Source organism: Rhincodon typus, chromosome 2 (genome assembly GCF_021869965.1).
Source record: "Rhincodon typus isolate 14 chromosome 2, sRhiTyp1.1, whole genome shotgun sequence".
NCBI classification, from domain to species: Eukaryota; Metazoa; Chordata; class Chondrichthyes; order Orectolobiformes; family Rhincodontidae; genus Rhincodon; species Rhincodon typus.
In genome coordinates, this window is record NC_063333.1 from 138,283,129 (window position 1) to 138,303,023 (window position 19,895).

At 40.3% G+C, this 19,895-nt stretch overlaps 1 protein-coding gene across 2 annotated transcripts in view; it reads left to right on the forward strand.

The window, feature by feature from the left end:
- The window catches only part of si:dkey-154p10.3 (oocyte zinc finger protein XlCOF6), a 33,500-nt gene extending 14,240 nt beyond the window's left edge, over positions 1–19,260 (forward strand). For both annotated transcript variants that reach the window (XM_048614127.1, XM_048614123.1), the window contains 3 exons: positions 10,145–10,278; positions 11,816–11,939; positions 15,557–19,260. In XM_048614127.1, the coding sequence (XP_048470084.1) occupies positions 10,145–10,278; positions 11,816–11,939; positions 15,557–15,794 (496 nt within the window). In that variant the 3' untranslated portion in view covers positions 15,795–19,260. The remainder of the gene's footprint in view (positions 1–10,144; positions 10,279–11,815; positions 11,940–15,556) is intronic.
- The last annotated feature ends 635 nt before the right edge of the window (positions 19,261–19,895 follow it).

Below are 19,895 nucleotides of genomic sequence, written 5' to 3' on the forward strand. Positions count from 1 at the left end.
CTGACATACGTCAGTCTGCAATACATTCAATTTAAAATCTTCAGGCTTAAACTCCCAAGTCTCTCTCACTTGGCCCTGCAAATTTCAGTATTTGCTTTTGAATCATAAGGTCTGTTGACACTGTTTTCCTTCTCGTCCTCCCTTTGCCTATCATTTATGTCAGAGCTGTTGACTGCCTGGGTTTTCATCTGTGGAACTCCTCCCTAAGTCCCTCTGCTTCTCCTCCTTCTCAAACCGCATCTTTTTGGCTACTGCATGTGCAATGCTTCTTGATAAGCGTGATTGCTGCTGCATGTGAAGTAATAGCCTGTGGTGATATCTATAGTGCTTTTTGGTGAGCATGTGCACCGAAAAATCAACAACAGTGTTCAGAATCCATGCTAAAACACATTATTTAAGAAAGTCCTTCAACATGCAATCCTTATTAAATGGGAGATACCTGTACCAACATATGAAATTATAATTTAAATAACTATTTCATATACATAATTTTAATCACAATAATATTAATTTCTCAAAATGACATGCTTTGCATTGTTTCACTATGGTATCCCTCAAGAATTTTTTATTATTCTCTTCCTATTTTCATCTATAAGCTGCTGTTTGGGAATGCCATCTGAAAGCATTTCAAGTTTTCACATGTACGTAGCATTCCAACTGAGGAATTATCCATTGTCCATGTTATTAATCAATCATATGACTGTATCAACGAAGAAGTACTTTGACCCACAGTTTTGAAAACATTGTGAGCAATTTCTATTTCCAAACATCAGATCTGTTATCACCCATTTTGTTCCTTAGTACAAAGTTAACATTACCCTCTTTTTAACAATGAAATTCATTTTGTCCTTCTCTGTATCTGACCAGTTAGAGGAATTTAGGCCAAAAACGCCTTTTGAAAGTGGCCAGACCTTGTACATTTTTTGTGCACAAACTTGAGGAGGAACTGCACTGCAGTGATATCACCAACTAGAACAGTTACAGTTCAGAAATCATTTTCTCTCACTAGATATGTAGATAAAAATTGTTTGATTGTTCAAACTTCCCCAGATTAATTAGCCTGAATGAGTCAGGTTCTAAATCAGGCCTGTTAAGCAAGAATCAAGATTTGCACTTGCAAGATTTGGTGGCCTTATTTCAGTTAATTGGTACAGGGTGGTTACTGTATCTGCTATTCACAAGATAATATACATTTTTTCATGTCATTAAATCAAAGATTCTGATTCTGACTCTGACATAATTTGTCACAGAGGCAGCTAATGATGGTATGTACCGCAGGCAAATTAGCCTCTCGTTTCTGGAGATGTTAATTATTCAAATAATTAGCCTACAGAACTTTTGAAATTATTGATTTAATAACTTACCTTTAAGTTAACATTATCTTAACTTGTTGAATAATTGCTAGAGATAAAATTTATAATTTACTCTCTGCTGGCCATGCTTCTCTCCAGTGCTTCAGTTTCCAGGGAAAACAACGCATCATTATTCTTGGTGATTAAAAACAGTGCAGTCAATTACAGCAACACTTCCAGTTGTCATTTCGTACTGGAATACACTAGCAGTTTCTCTCAGAATTCGGTCAGATACAGGGAGGTGCCCAATGATGGTGATGTGCTCCCCTTGGTGTGGGAGCTGGATGTTACCTGGAGCAGCTGCATCACAGCAGTGTTGGCCAATTCTCTGGAGTATGATGCTTGTTTATCTTCTGAACTCCTATTTCTTTGATCATGCCCTTCTCCAACATTCTGATTACATACCTCTTAAAGGTAAAAGTTATATCATTTTAAAAAATGGCAAAGCCTAAATGAATCAATGTATTCAAACATACCCATAAGTTGCCCTCATCCTTTCAGAAACTGTTCACCCAATTCTGTCATTAAAATCCAACCTCTGTCAAGGTTACTAGTTTTTCTTATTCTGTGCTTTGTGGGGTTGGACTTTCTGGGTGTTTTTTTCAGGTTCTTCACCATGCATATCCTTTTAGGCCTTCTAGTGATTAGGAGTAACAGTCGCTCATTCACATTCCCCTGTTACTGACAGCATCATAATCCAATGAGTGAGAGGAAAAGAGCTTGAGGACTTCCAATAAAAGTCACTGGCAATCCTTGAAGGAACATTTTGGTAACTAAGAACCAGGTCAGGAAAAATTACAAACTACTCTGTACCCTCAAAAGGTAACAATTCCACTATAATGATTCTCCTTGTTTAGATACAGTTGTGCAACTCAGCCTGGCATGCTGGGTGTGGCCATGTCTTTTGTAAACTTTACGCAATAAATGGTCAATGTGAAGTAAAGTTGCTGGGAGTGGTGCTGCTTAGCTCAATCTCAGGATGCAATTTTACCTCACTTCCAGCTTTTGTTCATTTATCTGGGTCTCGTAGTACTTCATAGGGACGCAGGGTCACACGAGAGGAAGGTTAGTCACATATTGTAATGCCTGCTTGGATAAGCAGTGCAGTAACTTGCATTCAAAAACGCAAGACCATAAGACATAGGAGCAGAAGAAGGCCATTCAGCCCATCGAGTCTGCTCTGCCATTCAGTGAGACTATGATTGATCTGATAATCCTCAATTCCACTTTCCTGTATTTTCTCCACAACCTTTGAATTCCTTACTGAGTGAAAATTATTTATCTCAGCTTTGAGTATATTTAATGACCCAGCCCCTCCAGCGTTAAAAAAATCCACAGATTTGCTACCCCCTGAGAGAAGATCTCCTAATATGCATCACTGTTGCTGATCAGAAATGCCACTCTTAACGTTTATCACTATACAGCCCTCTGCTTTAAAAAATTCCACAAATTTGCTACCCCCTGAGAGAAGATATTTTTCTAACGTGCATCACTCTTGCTGATCAGAAATGTCACTCCTAACATTTATGATTATGTTGATAGATGAAGATCGAGCTGAATTTAATGACCATTTAATAATTAATACAGAAATGTATAGGAAGAAGCAATACTTTTGAAAGTATTAACGCACAAGTACAGTAAATCTTAAATTTTATCCTTTACAAGCCCACACACAAAGATTACAATTAATTTTTCTAAAGTTATGGTGTTATTTAAAAGAGAAACTTCTAATTCACCATCATAGCACACGTTGCAGAAAAATGTCTAAGCACTGCATGGAATAAATTCTACAGTATTTCTAAAAGCATGCACAATGAATCATAATAAGAAATTTAGGAGAGGAGACACAAAACCTGGTTGAAAGAATGAATTTTGCGATGGACAGGTTGGGCTGAGTGGTCTGTTTCTGTGCCATATATCCCTGTGTAGAGAAGTAGGAAGGCAGAGGGATTTCAAAAGAAAGAGGATCGGAGATCTGTGAATGTTGTTGATTCAAAAATGATGTGAGGGGTAGACCAAATAACTATAGTCTGGTCAGTCTGACCGTGCTGGTGGCTAAGTATCAGAATCAATATTGAGAAATAGGATTAACTGTTACCTGGACTGGCACAAATTAGTCAGGGAAGGTTGTCTCTTGCAAACTTAATTGAATTTTTTAAGTAGCAAGGAGGATTGATGAGAGTAGTGCATGTTGTCTGCGTGGACTTTAGTAAGGTATTTGGCAAGACATGACAGACTGTAAAGAAAAATTAAACCTTTGAAACAAGGGAATGTGGAAATTTGAATCCAAAATTGGTTCAGATAGAGGAACCAAAGGATAATGGTTATGGATGTTTCTGCAAATGGAAAGTGGTTTCCAATTTTGTTCCACAGGGCTTGTTGTTGGGTGATTATTGTTGTGATCTTCTTTAATAATTTAGACTACAATGTGGAAGACATGATTGGCAAATTTGAAGATGATACTTAATTTGGTTGGGTAATTGATGATGAAAAGGATGTCTGTTGACTGCAGAATAATATAGATGGTTTGGTTGAGTAGTCAGATAAGTGGAAAATGGGATTCGTCTCGAAGTTGCAAAGTTATGCATTTAGGTGAGGGCAGGTGAGGCAAACAAAGCAAGGGAATGGACTGTAAAGAGGTGGGTACTTGGAGAGATGGAGGAAATGACAGACCTCAGAGTGCATGCCCACAGGCCCCTGAAGGTTGCAGAGCATTTGGATAAGATGATAAACAAAGCACATGGGATACTTAGCTTCATTGGGTGAGATATTGAATACAAAAGCAGGACTGCAATGCTGGAACCATATAAGACACTGTTGAGGCCACAACTGGAGTTTTGTGTACAAGTTCTGGTCACCACATAACAGGAAGGACATGATTACACTAGAGACCGCATGGAGGAGATTTACAAGAACGTTGTCAGCGCTTGAAATTGTAGCTATGAGGAAAGATTGAATAGGCTGAATTGTTTTCTTTAGAACACAGGAGGCTGAGAGGTGACTCAAATGAAGTGAACAGAATAGTGAGGGACCTGGATGGAGTGGACAAGTCAGATCTGTTTCTTCAAGCAGGGAGGTCAATTACTGGGTGCATAGATTTAAGGATATGAGGGTGGTAGCTACCTAGAATTTACCGCCCACTATGGTGGTTGAGGCAGAAACACTCAATGCATCGAAAAAGAGCCTGGATCCACATGTCAAGTACTGTAACCAGCAAGGCTAAAGACCAGGTACTAGAAAATGGGATTAGATTAGGCAGCTAGTTCATTTAGCCAGTGCAGACATGAGGGGTTGAATGTCCTCTTTCAATGCTGTAACTTTCTATGACTTCTTTCTACTCTGAAATGAATGACCTGTTTGATTGCTATTTCTTTATTTCAAATTATCCATTCTCCAGACTCACTTTGTTAGCTTTTATTTTTCCTTTTCTTTTTAATGTAGAAACTCTGACCATTTGTTTTTATGTTTCTGACTGTACTTTAAATTTTCCCTCCATATTGATTTTTTTGCTTTCTAAATATTCTGTCCGATCTTCTGACCTGCCACTTGCCTCTGCATCATTATATGTGTTTTATTTAAGTTTGGCAGTATCTTTAATCTTTCTGCGGGGTTGACGGTGGTGGCCAGGCCAGAGTTCCCAAAAGATAAGCAAGAATACTATTTGCGTGTGCAAGCTATGATGTTAATGGTCAGTATTACTGTCGTGCAACAGGGCAGTGGAAACAGATAGTTCAGCTAACCATTACCTTGGTCCTGCGGTGTGCTTTTCATTATGTCAGGGTTACCAATATTTTGAACAGTCTGTATGGACCACTTCTGAGGAAGTTGCCCGTCTGAATAAACATAGTCTATCCTTGGATCATATCCCTCAGCTTTATTTCCACGGCTCTATGAGAAAAAGGAGTGGTCTTCCTTTTCTGTCAACTCTCTTGACATCCTCAGAAGTCTGCAAGAAAAATGCAACGCCAGCAAGTCTTTCATTGCAATAGGAAGTGCCAAAGGCCCTTAAGGATGAGGCAGCAGCTGTTCGAGAATTGTTCCTTGAATATCCTGTTGCTTCACAGTCTCCACACTCCCAGCATTATACTGCTGTCCCTTGGTTCATCCATGGTGTGAGTCACACTAATGGCAGTGCATTACCGCATGTATTGGTGCATACCTGAACCTGTGCCCTTCCAGCTGTATTGGAAAATCTAAACATTCTGAACTGTTTTGAAAGAAATTGCGAAGGATTGAATAAAAACCAAAAGAACTGCGGATGCTGTAAATCAGGAACTAAAACAAAGTTGCTGGAAAAGCTCAGCAAGTCTGGCAGCATCTGTGAAGGAAAAGATCAGAGTTAACGTTTCGGGTCCCACGACCCTTCCTCAGAACTGATGGTGGCTGGTTCAATAATTTTAGGGCCTAAACTCTCCCATGTCCCAGCCCCCTAACCCCACACGCTACCTGTTATTAGTCACTAATAGTCCCCATTAACAACTATTCACCCTCCCAGCCTGATCATTATCAACTCTTTGTCCAACTGCTTTTCTCTCTCTTTAGGCCCTATCCCATTGTTTACTCCCTACCGCATCCCTCTCCCCTTTATTCTGCATATAAACTGACGTTTTCCCAGCCACCATCAGCTCTGAGGAAGGGTCACCGGACCTGAAACGTTAACTCTGTTTTTCCCTCCACAGATGCTTCCAGACCTGCTGAGCTTTTCCAGCAGAGATAGTAGGAACTGCAGATGCTGGAGAATCTGAGATAACAAGGTGTAGAGCTGGATGAACACACAGGCCAAGCAGCATCAGAGGAGCAGGAAGGCTGACGTTTCGGGCCTAGACCCTTCTTCAGAAATGGGGGAGGGGAAGTGGGTTCTGAAATAATAAATAGGGAGAGAGGGGGAGGCGGATAGAAGATGGATAGAGGAGAAGATAGGTGGAGAGGAGACAGACCGGTCAAAGAGGCGGGGATGGAGCCAGTAAAGGTGAGTGTAGGTGGGGAGGTAGGGAGGAGATAGGTCAGTCCAAGGAGGACGGACAGGTCAAGGGGGTGGGATGAGGTTAGTAGGTAGGAGATGGGGGTGGGGCTTGAGGTGGGAGGAGGGGATAGCTGGGAGGAAGGACAGGTTAGGGAGGCAGGGACGAGCTGGGCTGGTTTTGGGATGCGTTAGGGTGAGGGGAGATTTCGAAGCTTGTGGTTGCAAAGGATTGAAGATCTTCCAGAACACCTAGCAAATAATTTTGTGTTTCTGTAAGAATGTCCCAGTGATAGATTCACACAGGTCATAAAGGAGAATACCTGTATTCATTAAAGAAACTGCTGGTTAATGTAGCATGTCATCTCATTTGAGTTGAGGCATGCAGCAGCTATTTTTGTTGTTTAGTGCATTCCAGTAGAGGGCAGCAAAGGATAACGTTTCCATGCTCTCCTCATCAGTCCCTCCCAATTCAATATGAACGCGGATAACAAGGTGTAGAGGTGGATGAACACAGCAGGCCAAGCAGCATCAGAGGAGCAGGAAGGCTGACGTTTCGGGCCTAGACCCTTCTTCAGAAAAATGAACGCAATCACTTTTGTCGTAAAGTTAAAAGTTGCTGGCTCCCTAGTTACCTGAATGGTTGGTTCCACTAGATAAAGAGTGGTAACAAATCCATTGGAGTGGTGAGAATGTGGAGATATACATTTAAGGGGAAGTTAGGCGAGTAAAGAAGAATAAATGATGTTAATTGGGCAAAAGTTTTGCACCCAACCAGTTGAATTAATCAAGTATAAGAAGGAGATAGGCATAGATGGGACTGCCAGTAGGTGGGGTTGGATGGGAGAAGACTTGTGTAGAGCGTAAACGCATGAGCTGAATGGTCTGTTTCTGTGCTGCAGTCTTGGGAACATTTTTCATGAACTTCAATTATAGCTTAGGTTTTGAAGTGGAAGTAACCAAAACCTGTTAAAACCTTTTTTTAATGGATAGGTTGCAAAGTTTGTCTGTCCCAGAAAAGTGTCTCCATATCAAAACAAGTTGTGCTTTCAAATTCTGATGCTGAGACTGATTTTTGACACAGTTATAGAATATAGCTTGTATAACGTAGCTCACAGTTGGTTTGATGTTGAATTTGTGTATATGGAATTAATCCTCTATAACAAGACTGGACACATTTACCTCACACATGTTATCAATAAAGATGTACTCCTTCATCCCCTCCTAATCTTTTCCGCCTTTTCGGAAGATGCTTACAACAACAGTTCATCAATATTGCCGAAGACTCGTTTTCGTCAATTAGCTATGCCCCTAGCTAAGAGCCAAGACACTGGTACCTACTGTCAAAATGGAAAATTGGCCCAGTATGTCCTGTCTTGTAAAAACAGGAAAACAGAACAAATCTGGCCAATTGCCACCCGATCAGTCTGCTCTTGATCATCAGCAAAATGATGGAAAGAGTTTTAATAGTGTTACCAAGTGGAACTTGCAAAGGAACAACATGCTAAATGAGGCTGATTCTGCTACGTTGATGATGCATGTCATGTTTGACTCATATCTTAATTTGTTTTCCTCTTGGTCCTAATTGAATTACTATCTTTTGATCTCACTAATTCCCTTTATAAAGTAGCAATTGTGTGGCTGATGCATAGGGACTTTTGCCAGATTTCTTTTGGCTATATTTTTTATAAAAAAAAGCTGTTGTTTCAATTACACAGGCAAGGTAGTGTGTTTAGGCTCCTTGACCTTTGCCTCCATACTGGTTATTCATCAAACTTCTATTTACTTAATAGATCTGATGATCAAGATACATCACCTAGAGGACAGTTTGCATTGCAGAGTTAGTACGAAGAGAGTCAGCCTTGGCTCAGAGTTTGTACTCTTGTTTTGGAATCAGATGGACATAAATATAAGACCCCGTTCCAAAGACTGGAGCTCCTGTCCTAGACTGCACCTCAGTCCAGAGGGTCTATCGCACTGTTGGTGGTACCATCTTTCTGATCAGATACAAATCGAAGCCCTGGTTACTGTCAGTTAGACATATCAGATCCCATGGTCGCATTGAAGAAAAGCAGGGCACTCTGCAGATATTCTGGACAATAACTTATTTTAATCATGTATATCTGGCTGTTGTTACATTGATATTTGTGGGATCTTACAGTGTGCAAATTGGTTATCGTGTTTCCTTCACTGGAAGATGTCTGATTCAAAAGTCTTTGAGAAGGTTTGATAGAGGTACGCAAATCATGAGGATACTGGACAGAGTGGATAGGGAGCAACTGTTCCCATTGTCAGAAGAATTGAGAACTAGAGGGCACGCCCTTGAGGTGATTGACAAAACAAGCAATGGATACATATTTTCATGCAGCATGTGGTTAGGATTTGGAATATATTGGATGAGCATGTGGTGGAGACAGGCTCAGTTGAGGCTTTTGTGAGGGAATTAGACAGTTACCTGAAAAGGAAGAATCTGCAGGGCTACAGGGAGCAGGCTGAGAATGGTCCTAAGTGAATTGTTTGTTTGGAGAGCTGACACAGCCACAATGGATGGAATGGTCACCTTCTGCACTATAATAATTCTGTGAAATGACTGTACCAAATCATCCAATATTATCATGTTTCACCCTTTTACTTTTTCCCTCACCTTTCCCAAAGCCTACACAGACTCTTACAGTTCTTTGAATGCTATTTGTCCTCTGATCGCATGCCTTATTTGGGAGATAAATGCGGGAGTTTGAAAGATTGTTTGATCATCATAGAATGGTAGAATCACAGAATCCCTACAGTGTGGAAACAGGCCCTTCGGCCCAACAAGTCCACACTGAACCTCAGAGCATCCCACCCCATCCAGACCCATCCCCCTATAACCCACCTAATCTACACCTCCCTGAACACTATGGGCAATTTAGCTTGGCCAATCCACCTAACCTGCACATCTTTGAACTATGGGAGGAAACCGGAGCACCCGGAGGAAACCCACACAGACACGGGGAGAATGTGCAAACTCCATACAGACAGTCACCCGAGGCTGGAATCGAGCCCAGGTCCCTGGCGCTGTGAGGCAGCAGTGCATACCAAGATGCATACTCCCACGTCATCTCTGAAATTCAGCTCTTTTGTTCATGTTTAAACCAAGGCTGTAATGAGGTCAGGGCCAAGTGGCCCTTGCAGAATCCAAACTGGGCATCACTGTGCAGGTTATTGATGAGTAGGTGCTGCTTGATAGCACCTTCTATCACTTTACTGATGATCGAGAATAGACTGATGGGGTGGTAATTAACCATGAACAAAAACAGAAGTTGCTGGAAAAGCTGAGCAGGTCAGGCAGCATCCAGGAAGAAAGAGATCAGAGTTAACATTTCTTGTCTGGTGACCCTTCCTCATTAACCATGTTGGATTTGTCCTGCGTTTTGTGTACAAGACGAAGCTGGGCAATTTTCCACACTGTTTGGTAGATGCGAGTGTTGAGTCATTGTATGCGGTGATAAAAAAAATTAAATCCAAATATTATTGGATAGGAAAGCATGTTAACTTAGCAAGCTTGAACACGTTTGCAGGTAGGATGTGGAAAAGTTGATTGGTAATGATATTTGCATGTATATTTTAGAATTATTTCAGTATTTTGAGGCATAAAGATGCTTTATAAATGCAAGTTGTTTATGTAGTGCTGTTTTTGTTAGTGTTAATAATTTAATTCAGTTTTATCCAGTAGGGTAAGAGTTCAATAAAGCCATGCACATTAATGGTACTAAACAATAGTAACCGTGAAATGTGAATGAGGAGTGCAGCGAAGTGCTTTGTGATGGTGACAAGTCTGTTTCCTGTTGGACAGGAAATGCTCCTCCAAGTTGGCACTACAGAGACACATGGGAACACACACTGGTATAAAACCATTTCATTGTCAGCACTGTGATTATAAAACCAGGCTAAAGGCATCACTGATACAGCACATGAGAGTTCACACAGGTAAGAATCACAAGTGTTTTCTGTTGCCGAATATGTGCTGTAAAATTTTGTCAACATTTGTCCAAGAAAAAAAAGAAATGATTTTAAGTGTGCTATTCTGTTTTGTTAAGGTGTGAGGTTCTATCAGTATCTTCTCTCTAGTTTCCCTTGTGTTTTCTATGGATCTGGAAGCCCGAGCAGCAGGACCAACATGCTGTCAACTGTCGTGTGGCATATTCAGGAATTGATCTGGAAATAACTACAATTACCCCTCTCATAACGATTAGACATTACTCCCCACTCCTTCTCCTTTCAGGGTGTCAGAGGTGAGGAAGTGGTTGAGCCAATGAACAATGGCAAGTGGAGGGTCAAACGTATGACACTTAGCAGTTTAAAAGTGTAGCTGCAGATACCTTGGGGACTGTTATTTACAGGAGTGGATGTAGAAGGAAGTGCAGTTTGAAAAGAATGGGGGGGATGTGGGTGACAAGGACACAAAGAAGTTGTAAAGAATGGCCTTGGTATTAATTGTGTTTTGAAAGACAACAAGGTAGAGGAGATAGCCTTGAATGGGCATAGCAAATGGCAAAAAAAAGTTGATGGAGAATAGGTAAGGAGTCAATTCAAAAACAGTATGAAATTAGAGTACTTTTTCGGAAACATAATCTTTTTTTCTTTGTTTTATTCATGCAAATCAAGAAAGGTGCAATTAACAGTTCTTCATGTTGTGATTTGCTTTAATAACAATGATTGCAATTCAGAAAGTAGTGTTTTAGTTATAAAGTGCTGTGAAACATCAGTTGCTCTCAGTTGTGGGTGGGAGCTTGAAGGTTAGGGTTCCTTTGCGCCTACAAATTTTGTTCTCAATCTAACCATTTAAGATCGTGCATTTGGAGGGTGCTATCAAAGAAATTGTGGGGAGTTGCCATAGTGTTACTTGTAGATATTACACATTGCAATCATGTGGTGCCTCAGTGCTGGAGGGAGTGACTGTTTAAAATGGCGATATGAATGAAGCGGCTATTTTGTCCTGAATGGTGTTTAGCTCCTAGAGTGTTATAACTGCCCTTATTCAGAAAAATTTGAAGGATTGCTATATTTGCAAATTATATTTCATAACCATGATGCATTTCTTTCAGGAAGTGACATCTGCTGTGTGTGAGCTGTGGAGTTACTGCTCATATATTTCTTGTAAATATTGTGGTATGTCAGTGCCAGATCTTTGCTGAGCAGTGAGTATTCAGGTTCTGAGAGTTTACTTCTCTAGTTTGATGCGTGATCAAGGATGGTCGTCAGGGAGGTGAACGTATTGAGTACAGTGTGATTTGTTACTGTAATACTTAGTCTGGTCAAAGCTCAGGAGAGCAAAGAGCAATAAAAATGAAGTCAACAATAATGAAATGCAAGAGGCTGAGTCTACATGTCAAAATCTGCTGAGGCTGAAAGTTCTACATATGTGAGAGAGAAGAAATGGAAGAAATTATACTTTTAAATTGCACAAGCACATCTGAATGAGGTTGTTTTATAAGACAAGTTTTTTTTTTCTCCCTTTCCAAAGGTGAGAAGCCCTTCAAGTGTACAGTCTGCCAATATGCCTCCATTGATGCCAGCTCTCTAAGGCGGCATTCCCGCACACATTCTACTGAGAAACCTTACAAATGCCAGCTGTGCTCTTATAGTTGGTGAGTAGATCCATTATCATAATTCATTCCTGACCTTATTTACCCTTCCCATTTCAATTGGCCTTGGAGCAGGAACAGGGACATCAAGCCAAGTGATGGAATAGAAACTGTAACCCTGAATGAATATTGGATTGTAATGGCTGATGAAATCGAGGACTCATCAAGAACCTTTTGACCCTTAACATTGTTGAAAGTTTACATTTCCTTAGAGAGCATCAGCTGAAATCAGAAATTCTGTGTGGGAAGATCTTTGACTGTCCGTGGTGAGAGTGTAGTAAGAAAATATATCAATTTCTACAAAGAGACGTAATAAACCGTGGCCATTGGGGTGGCAGTTTCAGAAATCAACTGCATCATTCTCTGTTTGGGTGGATTCCACCCCAGCTGCTGTAGGGAGCTTCCTTTCTCATTACAAGATTGCTTTAATGGTCAAACATAAGTGTTGTTTCTCTTCCCCTCCCTTCTGGTTTCAGTTTACATAGCTTTTCCTACGCTGTATTCAGTTTTAGTGCTCATTTCTAAAGCTGAGAATGACTTGACTTTCTTACAAAAATTAAGAAAAGTCAGGCAGCTGTATGATCAACATTGAGGCAGGAAGGAAACAAGAGGCCAGATTCTGGCATTCGGATCCTGCAGATCTTAGCTATAGAATTGATATATTGCAGGAAAATGGTTAGATCAACAACAGTTAATGTTTTCCTGGATAGTATAATTTGTATTTTGTTTGTGAGTGTTTATTAAATTTGCAAATTGAATACCAGTCCTGCAGTTAACTGTATTGTGTGGAATGTCATTGATCTCTGTGGATCAACGTTCAGACATTGGTCTGTGTTGAGTTGGCTGGTCACAGTTGGGGTGTCAGTGTAGGTATTTTATTCAGCATCGTTGTTAGAAAGAAGTTAGGAAACATTTATGGACTCTGTTTGGCCACTATTCAATAGCGTGAACTGCAGTGTATTTGCCCTGCTAATGATGAATTGGTGTACTCTTCCAATTGTTACACTGATTTAAAATGAGACAGGTTACTGTCAATACTACAGACATAAAACCCAGGTCTAAAAATTGCAAATTTAAAATTATTGTTGTTATTTAAAAAAAGAATGCTGAGGAAAATAGTTCTGGAACTCTTCAGCTCTCAGTTTCATTCTTCATTTAACAGTAAGAATTATTTTCACACCTTTGTCTCTAACAAGTGGATTAGATTTATCTTTTTAACTGGGAGAAGAAGCTTCAAATTTGATTCTGGGTGCCCCTTCCAGGTGTATTTTTAATCTGGGCAGCACATAAAGTAGGTCAGCTGCCTAATCCACCACATTTCCGCCCTCAAACTAATCTCAATAATACACAAGGTGGCCTGGCATAAAAATTGGCTCTGAGGAAGGCTCACCACACCATAAATGTTAACTTTGATTTTTTCTTCACAGATGCTGCCAGACCTGCTGAGCTTTTCCAGCAACTTCTGTCTTTGTTCATAAAAATTAGCAGCCTGCCTGCAGTAAGGAGATAAATAATTGGGCTAAATGAACAAGTAAAAGACAATTAGGCTTGTTAGTGAGTCTTTTAACTAGGATAATACACTGTCCTCTCCATAATATGGTTGGCAGGCTATTTTTTATGGCCTGGCTGAAAAAGGGGGAAAGAGAGCAGATCTCTCCTTTAGGGGTGTGGCCTGTGCACATTGGGAATCGTCTCTTGCCTTCCTTCCAAACAATAACCCCAAACTCCCTCCCTGTCGCAAAATCCCACCTGCCCCAAAACTTCTTTCTGAGGAAGGCACCTTCTCATCCTACTCCTTCCTTCACTACTGGGTTCTGATATTACCAAGTCTGTTGCAGCTCCTGATGATGGGATTTCCTGTCATCTTAAGGATGGGGGTCCACTGCCAACCACTTTAGCCCACGCCCACCCTGTTGTGACTGTGGGATGGACTTGCAAAACAGTAGCACCAAAAATATGCAATTATCAGTTAGTAAATGGGAAGTTACATTTTCCCCCAGATACAAGGACACTTGCTATTTGCATTTTGTCTCTTTTTGTGTAACCATCTCTTGCTTATTTACTCTGTCCTTTGTCAATTTTGATTTAAGTTGCACTCTTGACCTTGTGAACATTTGTTGCAGTGTTTTACTTTCTGTTTACTTTGCTATCTGTTTTTTGTTCTCATATTTCTTCGTTTGCTATTCATTTTTCTCACTCTAACTCTAGAGCCCCCTTTACTGCTGTGTTGATCTTGTTTAGTGTGTCTTTCCTATTCTGTTTTCCAAATAGAGGATCTTCTTTTATCTTCTGCTCCTGAAACACCAGCAAAATGAGAGGCAATAAAAATGAATATATTATAGAAATGGTTGTTAATAAAATGAGATTTATATTGAGGGAAACAACCATATACCCAGAAGCATCTTTGGAATGAGAACACGTTGTTGCTTAGCAACTGCAGAATATCATGTTTTTTTTACTGTTACTTCTGAATTTACTTTAATGACTCTCCTATGATTTTTTTACACACTGCTGATTACAGCCTTAATTTTCATCTTCCCTGACAGAATCCTTACTGGTGAGAGTGAATTTTTATATGGTTTTTGACATGCTGTTGGTGCACAATTCTGTCTTTGGACTTCACTTCAATGAGTTCTCTGAAAACAAAAATTGCTCATGTCTTAAGAGAGAAAGTAGTGGATTTGTCTCTTCTTGAGGTTTTCTTTCCAATCTTATTTTCAAGCTTACCTTTGACTTTTATACGTGAAGGTGGGTTAATATGAAAAAAATAAACGAAAAGTGACCGATCAAATGATAAGTAATGCTAGAAATTATTTGAACTGAAGAATAAGTCAGCATTCTGAATTCAAAAGGGAGAGGGTTTGCTTAAAGGAGAGAAGTTTCTCAAAATGGAGCTGCTTCTATTTAACTCTGAGGTTTGGATTTTAAAACTGGTTTAATTTCAATTATAAATTTAACAGGTTGCAGTGTCCCTACATTCATTCAAAATGCTTATTTGCTTTTATAGTAGCAAATAAAAATAAGTCCAAAACTTTGTGAATCTTTGGAATTCTGCACCCCCCAGGGCTGTGGAGGTTGAATCATTGGGCATGTTCAAGGCAGAGATCAATAGATTTTTGGAATCTGATGGCAGAAGAGATATGGAGGTATTACCACTTTCCTGCACTGAGGGTAGATAATCAATAGGATCTAATTGAATGATGGGGAGAGCTCAGTGCACTGAATCACCTTTCTTGTTCTTATGTTCACAAAAAGCAATAGAACGTAGGAAAAAACTGACTTTGTTATCCACAACTTGGCTAGTGGTATAAGCTGCCAGTTTTCGGGTTGCTGTGGACTGACCATTCAGCCCACCAATGCTGTTCTTTCATCGTCCAGCTGCACAGAGCTTTCCAAACAAGCAGACTTGGGAACAGGCTTGCTCACAAGTGCAGGGCATTTTTGAGTTGCCGTGGAGCTTTGGAATGTACCCCAAATACTGTCAGTGGTGAAGATTACAAAAACCAGGCAAAATGGCATTGCTTCTGTCCAAAGTGCCTCCGTATAACATAAATTATATAGTACAAATATCTGTTGAAATGATAAATTTAATCAGTTTTGATTCTCCTTCTGTTGTGCAGCATCCAAAAGAAGAGCTTGGATCTTCATGTGCGCAGGCATCACACAGGTGAGACCTTTGGTTGCCACTTATGTGTCTACTCCTCTCCAGACAAACAGCTTTTGCAAAAGCATCTGAAGAAACACCAGAAGGAGATGGAAGAAACTTTAAGGAGCATTCAAACGACCCCTCGAGGGGAGCCATTTGCAACAGAAAATTTTGTGGGAGCCCATGACATCCTGCAAACTAGCAAATCTTAAGAAACTGTGGTCACATATCTGTAGACGAGAAGTTTCTCCCCACTATTTTTAATAGGCTAGCTGGGCCAGCTGTTACCATCTCAGTACTGAAGGAGCTGGCAACACTAACTAAATTCACTGATGGCTTGGAGTGTGTTCCAAGATTGTTAACATTCTGAAAGGAGCTTTGGTATGTTAAGAGTTAGAATGTGCCAGTGAATTGTGAGAAAGTTAACTGTACAGTCTCTTATGCTTACAAAAAAATAGTGTCTCTGTTTTCCAGCCATTTAGACCTTTTCTATTCGAGTGTGCTCAACCCCAGCATTACCCCACTACTTAGTTACTTTTCAAGGAAGAGTTAAAGCGGTGGGTTTAGTTTTATAAGGACTGTATTTGCATAAAGGCTGACCCAAAAAATTAAAGAATAAATTAAAAATTAAAACACAAACCAAAGAATGAAGAAGCCTCTTGATCAAATCCACTGCTCTATAATTTTAGCATGTTGTTAATAAATGTGTGTGCCAATGCACGTGCTTGTTAAAAGAAAGAAGAGGTGGTTAGGAGCAACTTTGACTTTCTCTGCAGCTTTTCTGCCACATTTGGTTTCGTCATGCATTCTGATGGTCCAACTGTTAAACTTTCCACTGTCACAATCAGCCAGAGCTGTGAAATGTTTCCACCAACACACAGCCTGCAATTGAATATGGATGAGTTGCACGAATGAAATTGCATGATTGCTTTTAGGTTTTGATAATTTCATTATTACCCAAACCATCAAATGCAGTGAAGTTATTAATTTAAGAAAATAAACTTATACAGGCACTTAGAGTTACAAAGCAATATACAATGAGGTGCTAGTAATGCATTTTTACCTGAAGAAGAATAGCTGGAAATTACATTTAGAAATATTATTTGAGCACTTAATGCATTGGTATAGTGGTATCAGTCTTGATTTGGTAGTAGCTTAGACCTCTGACCTCTGAGTTAGAATGTCCTGTGTTCAGGTTTCACCAAAGAAACCAAAGGCACTGGAACATATAATCTAGCATGACACTTCGGGACACTACTGAGAGAACACTGCCCTGTTTGCTGTCTTTGATGGATCAGTTCCTTGAAGAATAGGATTGCAAACAGATGCAAAATTCAGTGTTGGAAATGATGTTGAACTATTTGACCTCAAGATGAAACATGGGCCATACTTCCAAAGAGGATCAACCTGTAGTACAGTTGATCCTTAATACTTGGCTTGCAATCCAGAGAAGTGCACAGTGAAATGGTAAGAAATGTGGAAGTTGGAAACCATAGAGTTGTAGATCAGGATGAAATGTGGAGTTCTCATGTTGTATTTCAGGTAAAGAGATGTAAAAATCCAGTGGCAAATGATACAGCGGTCTGATTTAAGACATTGACTCAATGTGCCCATGAGCACTACCATGCGAAACCATTGTGTTTTCTCCTTTTTAAAAGTTTTGGAAATGTTTCATGTATTTGTATAGGTTTGTTTTGTTTGAAGCTTGGCTTTCAGTTCTGTAAGACAGTATTTAGTATTCTGAAGGGAAGTTACATTTGCATACTAATTTGCTGATTTCAGCATCTTTTTTGGAATACAGAAAGAAACAAACTTCATCTCCTGAGAGTCCGTGAATTTGGAGTTGGCGAAGATCCAGCTCCTTTGTTGTTTCTCATTTCTGAAACAACTGAAGCCTCTTGTCTTACATTAGTTCTCTCTGCTCTCAGTGCACAGTTGACAGCACAGAAGAAACAAAATTATGGTGGTCTCCACATGACTGCAAGCCTCCTGATCTATCACTGGAGTCTCTCCTAGTGGTCTTCAGAATGTGCTAAACTGGCTGAATGTGCCTGTTCCCTATGACTTTTCTGATCTCTGTGGCTAGATACCACACAAGGCAGTGAATTCACCCATCGAGCCATCTGGGCAGGCTGGTGCTTATTGTAAATTTTCCCCAGTCAGCCTTCAGCTGCTCAACTAAGTCAGCAGAGGAGAGGGATAGAACCAGTAGCAATCCTTATTTTACAGATTAATGTTCCCAACAAGAGGGTATTTATTCAAATGAGATATTAGAAATTAATTCCTTCTGTGTTTTTGGGAAATGATGCATGGTGAGAATATTTTGTCTACAAAGCTGGAAAAAGATATACAACAAGCAGTTATTGTTGCAATGTTCAATATCTTTCAGAATATATTCTGAATGTATTAACTGCTTTCTATAAAATTTGGAGCTAAATAGTATATGGATTGCATGGTATACTGCTAATACACTGTGATAAGAAGGCCCCAGTTCAGTATTTACTTTGAGTTGCACAAGTTGATCTTATCTGGAATGAGATTATTTTTTCATGCAACAAGACAAATGCTGGGAAAGCCACATGTATTTTCCATTCCTAAATGGCTGCTCAAGAAATGGGAAACGCACTAATGACAATGCCTTTCAGAAAATCCTAACTGTTTTACAATTAATCTTATAATGATTTTGAAGTTTATGGTGGTTTATAGTGCACTCACTACTATAACATAGGAAGCATTATAGCTGATTTGCGCAAAGCAAGCTCCATGCAAATGATTATCAAATAAATAACCAGATCTTCAATTTTAGATGTTGACTGAGGAATAAATATTTTCCAGAATGCAAGGAGAATCCTACTTCAGACACTACCGTGGAATCCTCCATGTCAACTTTGGTGCAGAAATTTAGGCTAATGTTCCTATACGTACTGAGGGTAGCTGCACAGTCTCAGGTGCCATCTTCTGCATCAGACATTAAACAACCTCACCACCAGTTAAAAGGAGAGCAGGGATGTTAACCCTGATAGCTAGCTGACATTCTGTGCATCAGAATGACAGATTATCTGTTCACTATCACTTTGTTGCTGGTCGGAGTTTGCTGTGGCCAAATTGGCTGCAGTTTCTCCTACATCATAACAATGACTACACTTCAAAAGCATTTGCTTGGGTCTGAAGCATTTCGGGATGTCCTGAGGTGTTTTACAAACGGAAGCCTTTTACTTTTTCTTTTACTTGAGAGGGCTGACAGGATCTCTGCCCAGTATCTCAAAAAAATGATTTTTTATAGCCTGAATAGCTTTGATGGGCAGTTCGAAGGACACTGAGATACTGGTGTCCTCTTCTCCCTGAAGATTTTGACTTCTGTTGATGTACAGTTCCATAGGCATTGTGTATTAATTTTCCTAAAAAGATTTTGTTTTCCAAAAAAAACAATATGACAATTCTAAGGAGGTGGATCACACATCTGCTTTGTCAACCATTCACTTAAATAGAAGTAAAATTGTGTTGGATCTCATATTCCTGAGAATTCTGTGTTGTTGTGATTACGGGTAGAGTCTCTGGTTGTTTCTGCTGCTCAGATCCCCAACGAGGTTAAGATATCATAGAATCCGTAAAGTGTGGAAACAGGCCATTCGGCCCAACAAGTCCACACTGCCCCTCCGAAGAGCATTCCACCCAGACCCGTCCCCCTAACCCTGCATTTCCCATGTGTAACACACCTAACCTAACCTAAACATCCCTGGGTACTATGGGCAATTTAGCATGGCCAATCCACCTACCCTACACATCTTTGGACTATGTGCGGAAACTGGAGCACCCGGAGGAAACCCACGCAGACACTGGGAGAATGTGCAAACTCCACACAGACAGTTGCCCAAGGCCAGAATCAAATCCGGGTTCCTGGTGCTGTGAGGCAGCAGTGCTAACCACTGCGCCACCGTGCTACCCCTATAAGATGCTGAGTTTTAGCAATCTTCAAATTAAACAAAGAACTGGAGATCTGAAACAAAGACATAAATACCTGGAAAAACTCAGCAGATTTGGCAGCATCTGCAGGGAGGAAGCAGAGCTAATGTTTCTAGTCCAGTGACCTTTCTTCAGAACTGAAAGTAGACAGGGCAACGTGGTATTTATGCTTATGATGTGGGCATCATGGTGGGTCAGTGGTTAGCAGGGACCCAGGTTCGATTCCACCCTCGGGACCGTGTGGGGTTTGCACATTCTCCCCATGTCTGCACACGTTTCCTCCGGGTGCTCTGGTTCCCTCCCACAGTCCAAGGATATGCAGGTTAGGTGGATTGGCCATGCCAAACTGC